The 16260-nt window shown below is 38.0% G+C and overlaps 1 protein-coding gene across 3 annotated transcripts in view; it reads left to right on the forward strand.

The window, feature by feature from the left end:
* pik3cb (phosphatidylinositol-4,5-bisphosphate 3-kinase, catalytic subunit beta) overlaps positions 1 to 16260 on the forward strand; it is a 62740-nt gene that overhangs the window by 21857 nt on the left and 24623 nt on the right. For 2 of the 3 annotated variants that reach the window (XM_052576117.1, XM_052576118.1), the window contains exons 3-11: positions 8001 to 8184; positions 8610 to 8838; positions 10547 to 10767; positions 10869 to 11051; positions 12808 to 12975; positions 14245 to 14334; positions 15103 to 15354; positions 15562 to 15658; positions 15897 to 16027. In XM_052576117.1, the coding sequence (XP_052432077.1) occupies positions 8035 to 8184; positions 8610 to 8838; positions 10547 to 10767; positions 10869 to 11051; positions 12808 to 12975; positions 14245 to 14334; positions 15103 to 15354; positions 15562 to 15658; positions 15897 to 16027 (1521 nt within the window). In that variant the 5' untranslated portion in view covers positions 8001 to 8034. The remainder of the gene's footprint in view (positions 1 to 8000; positions 8185 to 8609; positions 8839 to 10546; positions 10768 to 10868; positions 11052 to 12807; positions 12976 to 14244; positions 14335 to 15102; positions 15355 to 15561; positions 15659 to 15896; positions 16028 to 16260) is intronic. The other variant, XM_052576119.1, reaches the window with a different exon arrangement.

The raw sequence follows: 16260 nt of genomic DNA on the forward strand, positions 1-16260 counted from the left end.
TAAAAGTGGCCAAAGGGGGAAAGTGTCCAAAATAACAGGGAATCTGGTGTCCTCGTTGTGCTGCGGGGTTTGTGTGGGTCGGGCAGTGTTCACCGAGGAAGGGTCCAGGCAAGGGGCGGAGTCCGGCGGCCGCACGCGCTCCCCTCCTAGGTCCGGGGCGCGAGGGGCGGCGGCTTCTCCTAGCGGCCGCGTCTCTCTCATTGGCCGCGGCACTGGTAGGGGATGGACGGCCCGGCATCCTGGCCCGTCGGCCGTGTAAACGGGTGCGGTTCTCCTCCGGATCGCGGGTCCGGCAGCTCACGTCTTGGTGGCGCGGGAGTCCCTCAACGCTCCCTTCCTGGACCCACGAGGACACCAGCGTGCATGCACGGGGAAGAGACCGGTCTCCTGAGGAGAGGCGCGTTGGGCTTTTAAACAGCGGCGGTAATGAGGCTCCACTTCCTTCAGGTGTGCCCCATCACACGCCGCCAGCCCTGACTCATCCAGCGCCCCTCCTCTCACACACCCACTCCAGTCGGGAGCCTGGTGAAGGGCGGCGATTTAGGACGGGGTGCCGGTGATAATCAGGGAGGAGGCAGCTGACTCGTCACAGTACATATACTGAACTGCTAAAAAAGTACCGATGATGGAATGTGCGCGAGCAGAGCAGCTGGACGGACACACGCTTGAGGCATTCGGCCAATCACAACACACTTGATAGCTGGCCAATCAGAGCACACCTAGCTCTTTCAGAACAATAAGCTTTGTAAAAATTGTTACGTTTCAGAAAAGTGGTGCATAGAGGAGAAACAGTAATAATGTACATTAGGTGGAATTTTTTTTTTTTTTTTTTTTTTACCACAAACCGCATTAAAACATTGCATTACACCAAAAACACAAAATAATGTTCTTTTTAGTAACATCATATTACCCCTTTAATATATTCCATAATTCCTCAAATAAAAGCCGGGGCCTTTATTTAACTGAACTGCAGAAGGTAACAGGCTTTTATTTGAAGCAGGCTTTTATTAGAGGCCGGTTTTTATTTCTAATTCCATCTGTTTGATAAGTAATTGTTTTAAATAACCCGTTTTAAATTAAAAGCGATAGCGTTCCAGTGGACAGAGATCATAACATTAGCACTTAATCAGTTCAGAATCAATCACCAAAAGAATCAGTTCAGTTCAGACGTGCTCTGTGTCGGTCTGCTTCACGCTGAATCACACATGCGCAGCATCATCATCGTTTTTCGAATCGGACGCGTCTGACAGAAATGGTTCTCGGTTCAGTGTACTTGTGATCCGAAAAACAATGCAACCGGTTCTTGACTCAAGAACGAGAAACGCTCCGGCAGTGGGCATGTACGTTCGTTATCTGGCTCTGCTGCACAGATTTCCCCCGGCCTTTATTTAAGACCGGCCTTTATTTGTCCGTGTTGACCACGCCCCCGGCCTCTCTAAGAGGCCCGACGTTTATTTGACTACTTTATTTGAGGAATTACGGTATATGCAGTTAGTCCACTAATTGCTGAAAATAAACTACTACCAGTTGACGAGAACATCTTTAGTCCAGAGCAGTCATAGCAATTTTGATGGATGAATTATCTGTTTCCATACATATTCTTTAATAATAGGGTATGGTTTGGAACCAATTAACATATCTGGTCTAGACGTGCCAGTATTCGGTAATGCGATATATCACAATAATGAATCCAAAGCGACTTACAGTGCATTCAGTCTATCAATTTTTACCTAATATGTGAGTTTAAAGTTTAAAATCATTCAATTCACACACACCGACCGTCTACCGAAGTTTGCAAGGTTTGTGAAATTAAATGTTCATTAGTCATTCAAAGATTGCTTAAATTATATAAATGCATATTTGCTCAATGCTGATAGCAAACGAGAATGTATTATAATTTTTCTATTACTAATAGGCCTAATATAAAAGCAATCCTTATAATACTTTCTGTATATATTAATTCCTTTGTTTAACCATTCTATCTGATTAATAGACTGACATCTATCCGTATTCAACAGAACTGTTAAAAACGAAGACGAACAAGAGAGATAGTGTGCTGCCTCGAACACATCGGCCAAGCAGAGAAACTTAACGGCCAATGCCGATATTTGAGAAATACCAAATATCGGCTGATATTTTGGCCTTGGTAATATATCGGTCAACCACTGATAGTAACCACAGTTTAACATCTGTTTCTCTTGTGATCTAGTGTATAAAACATTAACAACTTCAAGCTTTTAAAACTTTTATTTATTTACTTATTTTAATTTGTAGTAACTAGTTTTATAATATTTAGCTCATATGATTATGCTATACCGTAGTTAGTGATGACAGTCCCCTTGTACTTGACTCTTGACTCCTTGGCAAAGTTTGTGTAGATATTTCTATGCATTATTTGCTTCTTCTTTTTTTTTTTTTTTTACTCTTGTCATTTTTTCTGTTTGAATGATGGAATGATAGAAGGAGGGATATGTAGAATGACAGAAGAGATGCATAGAATAAATTAATAAAGAGATAATGTTTTGTCAAAGTGGTATTTTTAGCAGTTTCTGCTTCGTAGAATCAGATATTGAAATTTGCATGTGGTTTTCCCATTTCCCTATGAGAGTGCAAGAAAGAGCCTATGGTTCAAGTATTGGATTTTTATTTTTTTTAATTGTGAATGTGCGACAACAAGTCTTTCTGTGACCTCTGATAAACCCACCACTGTGTTTGTGGTGGTGTGTGTGCGCACCCACCAAGCTTTTTTAGTACAGAGGTCTTTTGTTCCTCTCTGGTAAAGAAACTAATACAAGTGTATTCTCTCTCTCAAAGAAGCAATTCATTTTCACAACATGACAACATGGGGAGGCTTTATATTGCTTTACCATCACACTGTGTCTGAAATAGAGGAAGTGTCACATAACTGATATTTTTGCTTGATTTCCTTCTCTTGACATGGTGAAACAACAGTCATTTATAAGAGTGAAACTTATGTGAAAGTACTAGCTGAATTGTGTTACTAATTCATTAACATTTCTGTGAGGAACCCCCACCCCGCCCATTAGTGGCCAAAGCACAGAATGTTAATATTTTGCATCATATTTTTATATTCCCTGGCTTTTTTGGATCATGCCCTAGAGTTTCAACATTCCCTTTTTTTCCCCCAAGATATCATTAAAACAAACAAACACACACACACACACACACACACACACAAAGTTGTGAACTAATCCTAGGTTTTAAGTCAGATATTTAACCCTACATTATTTTAGACATTATTGATTTGAATGTTGCTTGTGACTGCACTGAATTTACTTGCTTAATATGCATGAGGAAAGATTATAATGATTAAAAGGTGTACAGTATTAATTGGTTTATAAACTTGCAAATATATTTCAATTATTATTATTTTTTTAAATGGCTGCCTGGTGTACTTGATTCAGTTAAAAATAAAGAACATTAAATGACAACACGAATTGTTGAACTGATGCCATAATGGGAGTCAAACAACTAACAGGCTAATGCCAGGGTGGGGGGCTCTAAATCCGATCTCTTGCTGAGAACTTTTACAGCTTAATGACCTCCCCATCCCCCATCCACATTTGTCTTTCTTTTTCAGGCTTTCTCTCACTTTGACTATCCTTTTTCTACCTTATTGTAGCCGACACAAGATTGCAGCATTGTGTATGCGGTATCTTCACCATAATTAATTTTCAGTAAAATTAGCACAAAGGTTACAAAGTGGTATTAAATCAGTTGATACCGTGACCGTTATCTCTGCAGTTTGTAGCATACCTGTATTGTTGAGGGCTGTATAGGACAAAATGTCACAAACAAAACATTTAACAAAAAGCAGGAATTTTAAATGATAAAACAATGTATCTAGGTCTACTTTTAAATAAGAAGACTACATGTCTTGGAAAAAATACTTTCAAGATGAAAAATTATTATAATACAATTGTATGTTTGTTTGTTATTATCTTGCTTTGATTCATTAAAAGCATGAGATTAGGATAGGATCATAATAAAAAAAGAATTATAAAAGCCACTTGTTTTCCCAAAATTACCTCACATCTACAAATGTTGACTCTACAAATAAACAATTTATTTGACATTTCTTTAGAAGAGAATCAGATGATACAGGATTATGGGCTTTTCATTCCATCCAAATAAGTTTAATCAGCAGAACAGTGACCATAGTTATGTCAGCACTCTCCGGAAACTGCCTGGATTTAGTGCTGCACTTGTCTCTGATGAGTCAAGGCATTTTGAATGCGTTTGCTACACATTTGGTCCCTCAGTCTTTGTTGTGTTTATACTGTAGCTTTAATCTGCTTTATGTGCACATTCATCAGTGTTTTTAAGATTTGTGGGCTGTTTGAATATTTGTGGGGACTGGGGGTGGGATGAAGGGTTAAGGCAGTTGCTGCTGCAGTATTTTTTTTAGCATTTGCGTGTGGCTGGGTCATAAGGTCTTCCATTAGTCATGGTACTTTTGAGAGAGTAAGAGAGAGGGCACAAGCGTACTGGTGTGTCTGAGTATAATAGGGAAAGAAACTTCCTGTCTTGTTTGATTAATCAGTGGCAAAACCTTAAAACTGCAGCAAAATTGATAGACAAATAACCAAAAAGGTTAAGAGCTCAGTCAGCTCATGGTCTATGCATAGAAGTATCATCTTATGCTTGGTAGGTTTATACTTGATTTGTTCATTCAGTGACTCTTAAATTGTGGCAGCTGTGTAAATGCAGTGACACTAGGGAGGAAGTGATCCCTTCAAATTGTTTTTTTTTTTTTCATTCAATGAAAGGAACTCTGAGATAAATGGTTATATTCTTCAGTAAAGTTAAGGCTCTTAAACATGAGTATTTTTAGCAGGGAAGGAGGAAGTGCACCTCTGTCTGGACCTGCCCTGGTGTGCAGTGATTGCAAATCCTATTTTCAGTAGCCATATCTTTTTTTATGTCTTCCTGTGGCCAGTTGGTGATCACTGATTGTGAACTTTGTGCCCTCTCTATGTTCTGTTTTTGACAGAGAAGAGATATATAGGCTGTGCTTTATTGTTTAGGTCCCGAGTTAATTTGCCTTTGGGTTTTCGTTTTCTCCAGTGTTCTATGTGCAGTAGAATTCTCATGCAGAACTCTGTGTGGAGACCTTCAATAGAATTAATTATGACTGTAATATTTACTAAATGGACCCCACACTTCCCTTCCAATTAGTGCTATCATGGAGAAAATTCTGATTTGCATAATACTGTCATTTAAATGGCATACAGTGACCTCTGAGGTTTTACGAGTAGACTCCTTATTGGCTAAATAAAGAGTTAAATATTAATAAGGATACTATAAGTTGTGCTAAAGTAAGTTGATGTCTTTTATCCTGATCTGATTTGATTTATAGAGCCCATTCTTGACAGTATTGTTTAAGAAGGTTTTTCCGGACCATTGAAAACAGCAAATAATCTCTTAATAGAGTAAATATTATACTTGCATCATACAATTAAAGTACTGGATTTTCAGATTGGTCCAGAAGCTCTGCTAATTCATTAATATAAATATTACGTGAGTTTGGGCTGAGACTGCAGCCATGTCTTACTTTTATGAACTGTATTCTGTTCTTGCCTCTTTTATGAAATTTATTCTGTTCTTACCTGCCTAATTTCTGGTGCAGTTTTTGAATGTACATACAGGTTACAAACCTTTAACCATATGCTTTATTCTCTCTCCCTCTCTCTCTCTCTCTCTCTCTCTCTCTCTCTCTCTCAAAGAACCTTCAGTAAACAGTTCTTTTTTTTCTTCTTCTTCTTTTTTTCGCACTTTAAAGAACCTGTATTGCAGTGGAAAGTTTCCATTAGCCACTTTTCAATAGTAGGGCCAGTGCGAGCCAGGGCTTAAAACGGGCCGGACGGGGCTGATAGCCTAGGGCCAGTAGCACCGAGGCCAAAATAGCGCTGCTTTCCCACCGTCGGGCCAGAAGCTCCGCTGCGCTTCACTAAAACCTGCCCTTTACACGCCTCTCAGGAGCAACTTCATGCAACCCCATCATTTCACCAACAAAGAAAAATTATCAGAAAACTAATAAGAAATAAATCACTGGAATTAGCGCAATCACAAAACGAACACGATAAAAGCGACCGTTTGTTTGCATGCTTTGTTAAATATTTAAATCCAAAAGCATCTATGTGAACAAAAACGAAACGAGACAAGACTTATGACAGATAAAATATGATACTAAAAAAAGACACGATCGTTATAGAGAATAAGAAGCTGACGTCTGATTTCTCCATCGGTCACATTTACCATGTTTACTGTGGTAATGTTAATGCCTAGCGTGCAAAGTCTTATAAATATTTCTGCCTTGTATGGTGATTATAATCCACATCAGATCAAGTTATTTTAAACACTCGCTGCTGACTGAAAGTGAGTTTTGAGCTCAACTTATAAAGTTGGTGTTACAGCTGTTATCTTCATGAAATGATCCGTGGCGCTGACGCTGTCCAGACGCAGAGAAACTTTGCCTTTGTTCATAACCCCTAGCCCCTGCTGGCCTACTTTGGCCCAATGTTTTAGTCAGGCCAAAAAACCCTGGCCGTTGGCCCTGAGGAAGCCCTGATGAGGAATGATCAAGCACCGGAAGTGACAGTGGTATTGCGACTGGCCTTGGCACGCACTAGCACGCCTGCTTTTGGCCTGACAGTGGAAACACGGCTGGTGATGTTAAAGGTTCTTCATGGAACCAAAGATACCAATAAATAACCTTTTTTTAAAGGTTCTTGGAGCTCTTTTCATGCAAAGCTGTAAAACACATGAAATGTTTAGTCCTTCTGTTGTTAACATTATCCTGCTTGATCACTGCCTTTTTAAGAATGGTGGAAAGCTTTCTGATAACTTGATCACAGTCGATCAGAGCACTAGTTCACAAAGTGCTCTCTTAAGGACCAACATAGTGTAAAACCTCAGCACACAGTAGCTCTTAACAAATGGTGCCGTTAGCAGGGAGAAGTCAGAGGTCTGAAAACTTCAGTGCTTTTGAGCTGTGGTGGACTTGGAGGCCGGGCTTCCTGAAGCACTTCACGGCATAGTTATCTGAACCTCTTGATATGAGCTATAATGGATGTGGTGCACTGTGGCCTGTCTAAAAGCAGACAAAGTGCACTTACAGCTGCATTGACACAGCAATTAACTCTTTCCTGTTTGTGTATATCTAAATAAACAATAGTTTTCTTGTGTGTGTGACAATCTGTGTTCACAAAATGAAAAACCACATCCTCTGTCCCCTAATGTGGGTATGTCTTTGTCTAGCTTGTCATTTCTTGCCTGTGTGTGGAAGTGTGCTGTTAAGCCACATCCCCCACCTCTGTCCTCAAAGACTGACATTGTGTGATAGCGAGTCTCTGCATATGTCTGGTCTCTGTTTGATTATGTCATACTTGTGCTGTGTTGAGTTTGTTAGTAAGGTGAGAGCAGAGAGATAATAACCATCAGTATTACAATGATGTATTGTTACACACTTCAGGGAAAATATTGACTCTGAAAATAGCCTGAAAAGTTTAGCCCAAGTTGTTTAAAAAACGGATGTGTGCTCTACCTAATGGATGAACAAAAGTGATATATTTTTTTTAAAGGTGTAGCTCATGCACGAAGTAAAATAAGAAAAATCAAATTCTGTAATTTATCCACCCTTATGCTGTTATAACCCATAAGAATTGCGTTCATCTTCGGAACATAAATGAGGATTTATTTATTTATTCTCATCTCTCATAAAAGGTAATCCTTATGATTTAAGTGTTTGTTCTTTGTCTTCCAAAAGGACAAAGTTGCTTTATATGATAAACAGAATTAATTCAGGCTTTTATTCACATATGAACAATGACCAATGCACATACATGGAACACATCAAATATGAAAGTTTATTTGACTTATCATTGCTGTTATGTTGTGATAATTAAGTGTCCCCTTAACTTGTTTGAGCTGTAGGCATATATGTACATATTAAATATATATATATATATTGTGTTCAGGTTCCCATGGTTTGGATCCAGCGTGCTGTCTGCCATGCCTCCCGCCAAGACAGATCAGCTGGACTTGTGGGCGGAGTCAGGGCTGGATGGAGACGACCAGGTGATGGTCGACTTCCTGTTGCCCACAGGAATATACATCCAGATGGAGGTTCCTCGAGAGAGCACCATCCAACACATCAAACTGGTACATGTGTTTGTGTGCAAACAGATTCTCTGTTCATTTGTGCTTCAAATAAAATAAATGCTGCTTACACCTTATTTTGATAGTCTCACTTTACACAATCAGTTGAACTTTGCAACTACATGTTGACTAACTCTGTTTAGGGTATTAGTCTAATGACCGCTAGTTGACAGGTAGTTGCAGCATGACTTACAGTAACCAGAATGTCTATCAAAATAAAGTATTAGTTTGTTTTTAGTGTTTTTGTTTGTTTGTTTTTTTGCTCTAGAGAACTTATCAATCTGCAGTGTGAAGTAAAGCCTTTTTACATTGGAATATTCCGTGTAGAATCCTGCAGCTTATTACTATTACAGCATATTACCATTACTAACAAAAATGCAAGGGCACTTGAATTATTCTCTCATCATCTTGCTTTTGTGTTTATCTAGCTGTTATGGAAGGAGGCACAGACATACCCTCTCTTCTCATTGCTGGGGGAGATGGAGGGTCACATGTTCGAGTGTGTGAACCAAGCAGCAGTGCACGAAGAGCTAGAGGATGAAACCAGGCGGCTGTGCGATGTGCGACCATTCCAGCCTGTCCTCAAACTGATCACACGCAACTGTGGACGTGCAGAGCGCATTCTAGATTCTAAGATCGGAGTGCTCATTGGGAAAGGTGACACACAAGTGCTTAATCACATGTACAATGAGAGCTATATTTGAGCTAAAATCCAATAGACTGGATGAGGCTGTCTGGGATTTTTCAGTGACACTCTCTGCAGGTTAAAGTTGTTACCCCAGTGGGTGACGATGAGTGACTATCTTTTTGTGTATTAGGATAATTTCATTAAATCATTCATAGTTTGCAGAGCAAAAGTATACAAATTAGCAATAAATATTATACATAAATAGCACATTACTTAGTATCATTGTCTCACTGTTTTACACATTTGTGAACCTTGTAATGTGTGTCTGTTTATGTCATCTTTGACACACTTTTGCTACCAGCCAATAACAGTTAAGTGTGTGTGACTCAGCAGAGGCTAATTTGAGAGTGATGCTGATTGTTTGTTTGTACTGTATGTAAGGATGAATCATCATGGGGCTATGATAAATAGTCAGGCTCAGCCTGCAAGGCTAATGCATTTACACACTCCACTGGCTGACTTTAAAACATGCAAACACACACAAAATGAGCAACCTCTCTTAGTGGAGAGGATCAAATGAATTTTTAATGCTCTTTGAATGTCATCGTGTTATCAGGAACCTATTTGGAACCTTTCCCCAGAGCTCGTTTCGTAAACAAAACACACTGATGTCATTCACCAGAAACAGATGCTCATTAAAAGAATAGTTTGGTCAAAATTGAAAATTTGCATCAGTTACTCACTTTTAGTTTTTGCAGACCCATTGTATATTCTTTTCTCTGTGAAAAGCAATAGGAAAAATTTTATTTTCTTCCATGAAATTTCAAATCCACAAACTTTACTTGCTGTATTGCTTAATTCACGCAACTACTTTGTTGTAGAAAACTGGTTGCGTGAATTTCACCTTGTTCTTCACACATACACATTTCAGTATAGTATATTACAGTGCATTTCTGTGAACTGTTCCCTTCCCTTAATACGCCTTCTTTATTAAACTCAAAAAAAAAAAGGAAAATATTGGAATAATTTGTAAATTATTAAAAAAATTGTAAATTACATTACATCAAACATTACAAATGCTTTAGTGTTAAAACCATTTTATCTGTGACAGTAGTTCACACTCGCACGGAGTTCACATAATTTTAAAATTCAGATACATTCTCAGCAGTAGGGATATGCCGGTATCCAATTTTCGTGTTGCGATGAATTGCTGATACTTTTATCACTGTACACGATATTATCACGGTATTGAATTATTATTCTTTTTTTTTTTTTCAAGTTCCCATAATTACAGTATAACCGGTTTAATAATTTGGTGCTGTGATGAACACCAAAGCAAATCCACAAATCTTAATAGCTATTTAAATACGTTTTAGAAAGTAGTGCAGCTGCTTTATTTATGGGATTTCCAGGGTAACGGCTGCATCTTCTGCCCCATGTTCTTCTCATGCGTGTTCTGATGTTGTTACTTCAGAGCGCACACACATCTTTTAAGCAGCATACAGCAGAGTTGTGCATTTTGTCCAGCTAATGGGAAAAGTATTCTCTAAATGCACCCCAAATTCTGAATAATATGTAGTGTATATTAGAAGTATTTAGAAGTGCTCACAATAACAACATCATACATATTTATAACTGTGATGGATCGCATTACCGAATACCAGCACATGTCTACACAGCAGTGGATGTTGTTGATATTGTGAGGGTAAAGTCACAGAACTTTGTCCCATGGCACAGGTCTCCATGAGCTGGATGCCCTGCAAGACCAGCAAGTAAAAGACTTTCGTTCCAAAATGAAGCGAATCAGCGAAGAAAAGATGCAGCGCATGCAGCTGATGTCATGGGGAGAGTGGCTTCGGAGCTGTTACTCTACACAGCTGGAGACCGAGTCTTTGGAGAATTTGATTGACAAACATGAGGGCGTTATCAAAATTACCATGCATTACGACCAGTCACAGGTGTGTAGTGTTATTTTGGAATGTAGTATGTTGCAGATGTCCTTACAATAAAATTAATCATCAGTCTTATCCTCTTATTTCTTTTTTTTCTGTTTCTGTAGGACACAGCCAGTCTGAAAGTGTCATTGCATTGTACAGTAACTGAACTAATGGACCAGGCTCTCAAGAAATGGCAGACCACTCATGGCCCAGAGGAAGACATTGGTAACCGTAGCGATTATGTGCTGCGTGTCAGTTGCAGACTTGAGTTCCTGTTAGAAGATCACCCTCTTAATCAGTGCAAAGTAAGAAATAGCCTTCAAATGTCAAACTATATTTTCCAAGGTTTACTATTGTTAATATGGCAAAAATATAGCACATTACCTTCTGTTTTTAGAGCAATAGGAAGCTTAGTGTCAAGCTTTGCTGCACCTATAAAAGCATTTCTTGATTCCAAAAAGAAATTTGTCATCATTTACTCATCATCATGCCATTTCAAACCTCTATGACTTTACATTTGTATGACAAATTTTTGACAGATTTTTTTTTCTTTGCATACATAAGACCAGTAACTGTAATTTTAGAAGTAGTCTATATGGCTTGTGAAGCTATATATTAAAATAATGAAATAGTTTCTATTAGAAAGATATTGTAACCAAAATTGTGTGAACTGTATTCCTTTACACAAAGTAGCGTTTTTAAATCCTTTAAAGTGACAACTAAACATTACATGTAATGATTTTTAAAAGATTTCTTCAAGTTCTTCAGTTTGGTTCTCCATTAGTGGAGATTAATGGTTTGAGTTAGTCTATCTGATGGTTAATTGCTTTTTGCATGTGTTCACATTTAATATTCATTAAGCATAATATTCATTATCATATTACCACAGTCAGCTTTAGTGTAGTTCATCAACATTGTTATCATGCAAAAACCTCTTGAAAATGAGTACACAGTAAAACCAGTGTTGTTGTTTTAGAAAAAAAAAAATGAAAGAATTCTGGTAGTGAAATGTGTCGAACTGGTAAGTCATGTTCAGACATCAAACATAAGAGTGTGTGCTTTACTATATGTTGTGTACACAGTAGTTTAGTTTCATTATGAGCCTAAAACCAGTCAGGTGAGTGATCGGCGGCCGCAGTTCATTAAAGGGGTCATATGATGCTATTTTAAAGATCATTATTTTGTGTATTTAGTGTAACAGAATATGTTTTCAAATACTGTACATTATTGTGGGTCCTCTATGCCCCGCCTCTCTCAAACGCATCATTTTCTAAATAAAGCCCCTCCTTCCAACAAGCACAGTCTGCTCTGATTGGCCAGCTGATAAAGGAATAAATGCATTGTGATTGGCAAACACCACATGCACGCATTGAAAATGTAACGCCACTTACCATAATTGCGAGCTTCAACCTTCAACATAAATGTAAAGGCATTAAATAATGTCCTTAGTTTTACCACCAGTTCAAGCCCTAAAGGGGAAACAGAGTCACGTGATAGACAGTGATGATGCTCATATGTATTTGCAGAACACAAGCCACGCTTAAGAAAGCTGACTCCACTGTGATGTGAACCTGTCTCTCTCTCTCACGCACTGGGGTGTGTTTGAATGAGGCGTTATAGCCCGGTCTGGATCAGCCTTCTCTTTAAGATAGAATAAATCCTTTTGTGAGAGACTTTGAGCTTTGTAACTCCGGAGATCTTATACATATACAAATAGCTACATAACACACTAAAGAAAAGGAAAAGTAGAAATCGCATCATATGACCCCTTTAGGAGGTTTGTGGTGTGTTTGGATCAGTAGTGCGCTGTTGTTCCAGGAAATGCTTATATAAACTCAGACCATGCAGACACATAAAAACACACAGTTGCACACACACACAGTTGTTAGAAATCATTAACTTGCATTTTACAATTTACTAAAAAGAAACCAAAATATAACAGTTACTGTGTGTTTTATGCATGATATCATCATGGTACTTTGGGGTCATTTGTAGGGGCAAAATTATGATTAATTTTCTGTTTAAGATCTCTAATATTACCTCCTGTGTTTATGTGTGTAGTACATAAGGGATTGTTTGTTGGCCAATGAGAGCCCTCATCTGACACTGGTTCACTGTGACGTTGTGAAGGCAATGTTTGAGAAGGAAATCAGCATAATCGGATCAGTGCTTGCACGGAAATCTTCAAACCCTCCTCTACCACTGCCCCCAAAGAAGAGGCAGCCAACAGTAAGGACACTTTCTGTGTTTACTGCACTTCAACTAATCAAAGGTGTTCTTAGTTTTGTGCACCTAGCAGCTCCAAACAGCAGTGCAAAAGTAATTATTTTTCTAAACAGGTTTCCCCAAACACAACACTCATTTTATCTTGCATCTTGTCATCCGTTGTTCAGATAACAGGCAGTCCCACCCCAAACTCAAACCAAGTGGTTGAGATAGAAGTTGACATCTCAACAGCTCAAACACACAGAGCGTTGTTTTTAAAATGCCATCCATTCACTGAGATTGCACTCTTTAGTCCCTTACGAAAATTAACCAAGGATAGTATAGTTAAACCATGGTAACCACAAATGAACCATGGGTTTGCAACATTAACCATTTTTTAACCATGGTATTTATAAGACTGTGTTTATACAAATACTAATCAATACTGTTAGTATAATAACGGTTAATTTTTTGTAAGGGCTAAATCTAACTACAAATAAAATACTTGTAATTCTTTTTGCACATTAAACTGGAATAGGAGAAAGTATAGAGACAATTAGCTCTTTTTGTGGTATAAATTTTTTTAGTGTCTTTTAATACCTATCTAATGGCTGGTACGTTTTGGCTAATGTTTGCTGTCATTTAGATGAGTTAAGTTGTAAGTATGTGTGTCTGACAGATATATCATGTAAATCATGGTCATGTGTAGCGTCCATTGCACACTAGAGCTTGTTTCCTCACACTTTGGGCCAAAGAGTTAAAAAAATGTGTTCCAGGAAGTGAGTCAGGCAAGTGTATGTTTTTGCACTGATCATGTGAGTTATTTTGCTGGTATCAGATTGCTGACCTCTGCAAACTGCTGGTGTTAAACCAAACCTCTAAGGGGATGTGTACAGTATGTGCATTTATGTGAGCGTCTATGTGTTTGAATTAGTGTGTATGAGGTTGCTGTTTCAGAGGTATATCAACTTGTATGGTGATTTGGACACTTAGGCCACACTTAATGTCTGAAAATCATTGCATTAGATCAAATAAATAAAAAATATCTATATGCAATAAAATTGTGCTTTACCTTTTCACAGAAATTTATAATTTTCTGAGGCATTTTTCCAGTGACTTTTCAAAGTGTCAGTGTGATTTTACAGGATGCCTGGTCCTCTGGTTCATCAAGTGACTCAAAAATCTTTTATTTGCAATTAATGGCACTTTAAAGACAATAGAGATCATGCATTTGTAAGGTAATAATTAAATTGTCAGAATTGACACTCTTCTTTTATCTTTCTCTCTCCTCAGCAGTTACATACGTGTGTTTGGAAGGTACATTCTCTGTTTAGAGTTAATCTCGTGAAAGGTAATAAGGTGAACGCTGAAGATGCTGCTAAGGTAAACCAACACCTCTGAATTCAGAACAATCACTTACCTTTATCTGCCTCCTAGTGGCCATGAACCAATATTACATTCAAATGAATACATATTTACGTAAACGTTTGGCAAATTGGTGGCTACTTTGTATGGATTTGTCTGATCTCATTCATACATTCTCAAAAATCATATGAAATCACCACCTCGTAAAATAGTTGAGATTGGGTTGTTAGTGTCTAATTATTAAAATGTATATAGAGGGCATAAAATAAGTGAAACAGAAATATAACAATAATAATAATAAATAATGCATAAGTTCAATGTGCTTTTGTATGTGTGGAAACATGACACATACCACAGACAGTATTTAGAGTAGCCCTCAGTTCTGTGTACAGTATATGCCAACTCGACACATGTTCATAGTAAAAAGATTTCCAAGCATCTTTTACACTTTAAGTGTATAACAATCTTGAACACTTAATTTTAGCTAATTGTGATATAATTTTTCACCATTTTTGAGCAAAGTAACACATGCTACAGGCCTCACGTTATATGTTCATCTTTTATTTTATTTTTATTTTTTTACCAAATCCAAATACCTTGTCAGACAAACAAAGCAAATAAAATACTAATAATAATGTCAGGCAGATGTCTTTTTTTGTTATACCTGGATAGGAAATAGCATTTGCACATAACTTTGAATAATGTAGTCCATAAAGGATTGTATGTCATGCAATATTATTAAATATAATTTTCTTTTCTTTTCTTTTGTAACTTGGATATGTGTAGATACAGGTTCGAGCAGGACTCTTTCATGGTACAGAGCTGTTGTGTAAGACAGCGGTCAGCAGTGAGAGCAGCAGTCGATCTGAGCATGTGTGGAACAAAACTCTGGAATTTGACATCGCAGTTTGTGACCTGCCCCGAATGGCCCGCCTCTGTTTTGCTATTTATGCTGTTATGGACAAAGTGAAGAAACAGAGGTCAACCAAGAACACACATCTGAACAAATACCAGACTATCCGCAAGGCAGGGAAAGTGGTGAGATCAATTTTATTCATTGTACATATTTGTAAGTGCTTGTATACCATAATGTGTTATGGGCAATTACCAAAACAATATTTGGGAATCTCATGCCCCCGAAGTCTTATTTTTTTTATCCTTTCTAACATCCGCCCTCACCAATTCATGTAGTGATGCTTAAACATTCACTAATCATATGTTTTGCATGTTATATTTTCTCTCTAGCACTACCCAATAGCATGGGTTAACACAATGGTGTTTGACTACAGAGGGCAGCTGAAGACTGGTGACATAATACTCCACTGCTGGTCCTCTTTTCCTGGTGAGAACACACACACACTTACATTCTCAGCTTAATAGGGTTTGATTGTGACTACAGGGTTGTGTAAACTGCCGGGCAGTTGTGTCATAAGGGTGTGTGTCTGTGAAGTTAGAAAAAGACTGTGTGAGTTATCAATTCATCTGTGAGTAATACTTTATTTTGTGCAAGCTTGTTCACTGATGTCTTGTAAAGGAAGGAAGTGTGCTCAGGAAATACCATTTTTTTCTGTGTGTTGCAGATGAGCTGGAAGAGATGTTGAACCCTATTGGGACAATTCAGACCAATCCTTACACGGAGAATGCAACAGAACTACATATAAGCTTTCCAGAATACTCAACACAACCAGTTGTATTTCCTGCTTTTGACAAGGTATGTATATACTCATAATATGAGCATGGCTCACAAATGTACACATACACTCACAAATGTACACGTTTTTAGTGTGGATATCTACTAAACAGTTTACTGCAAACTACTAGTATATAGGCCCTCAGTATTAGTATATAGGCCCTCATAAAATACTAGTATCTAGGCTCTCAGAAAATAGTATGTTTTCCTATTTAATGCTGTAAAGCTGCTTTGACACAATCTGTATTGTTAAA

Source organism: Carassius gibelio, chromosome B15 (assembly GCF_023724105.1).
Source record: "Carassius gibelio isolate Cgi1373 ecotype wild population from Czech Republic chromosome B15, carGib1.2-hapl.c, whole genome shotgun sequence".
NCBI lineage: Eukaryota > Metazoa > Chordata > Actinopteri > Cypriniformes > Cyprinidae > Carassius > Carassius gibelio.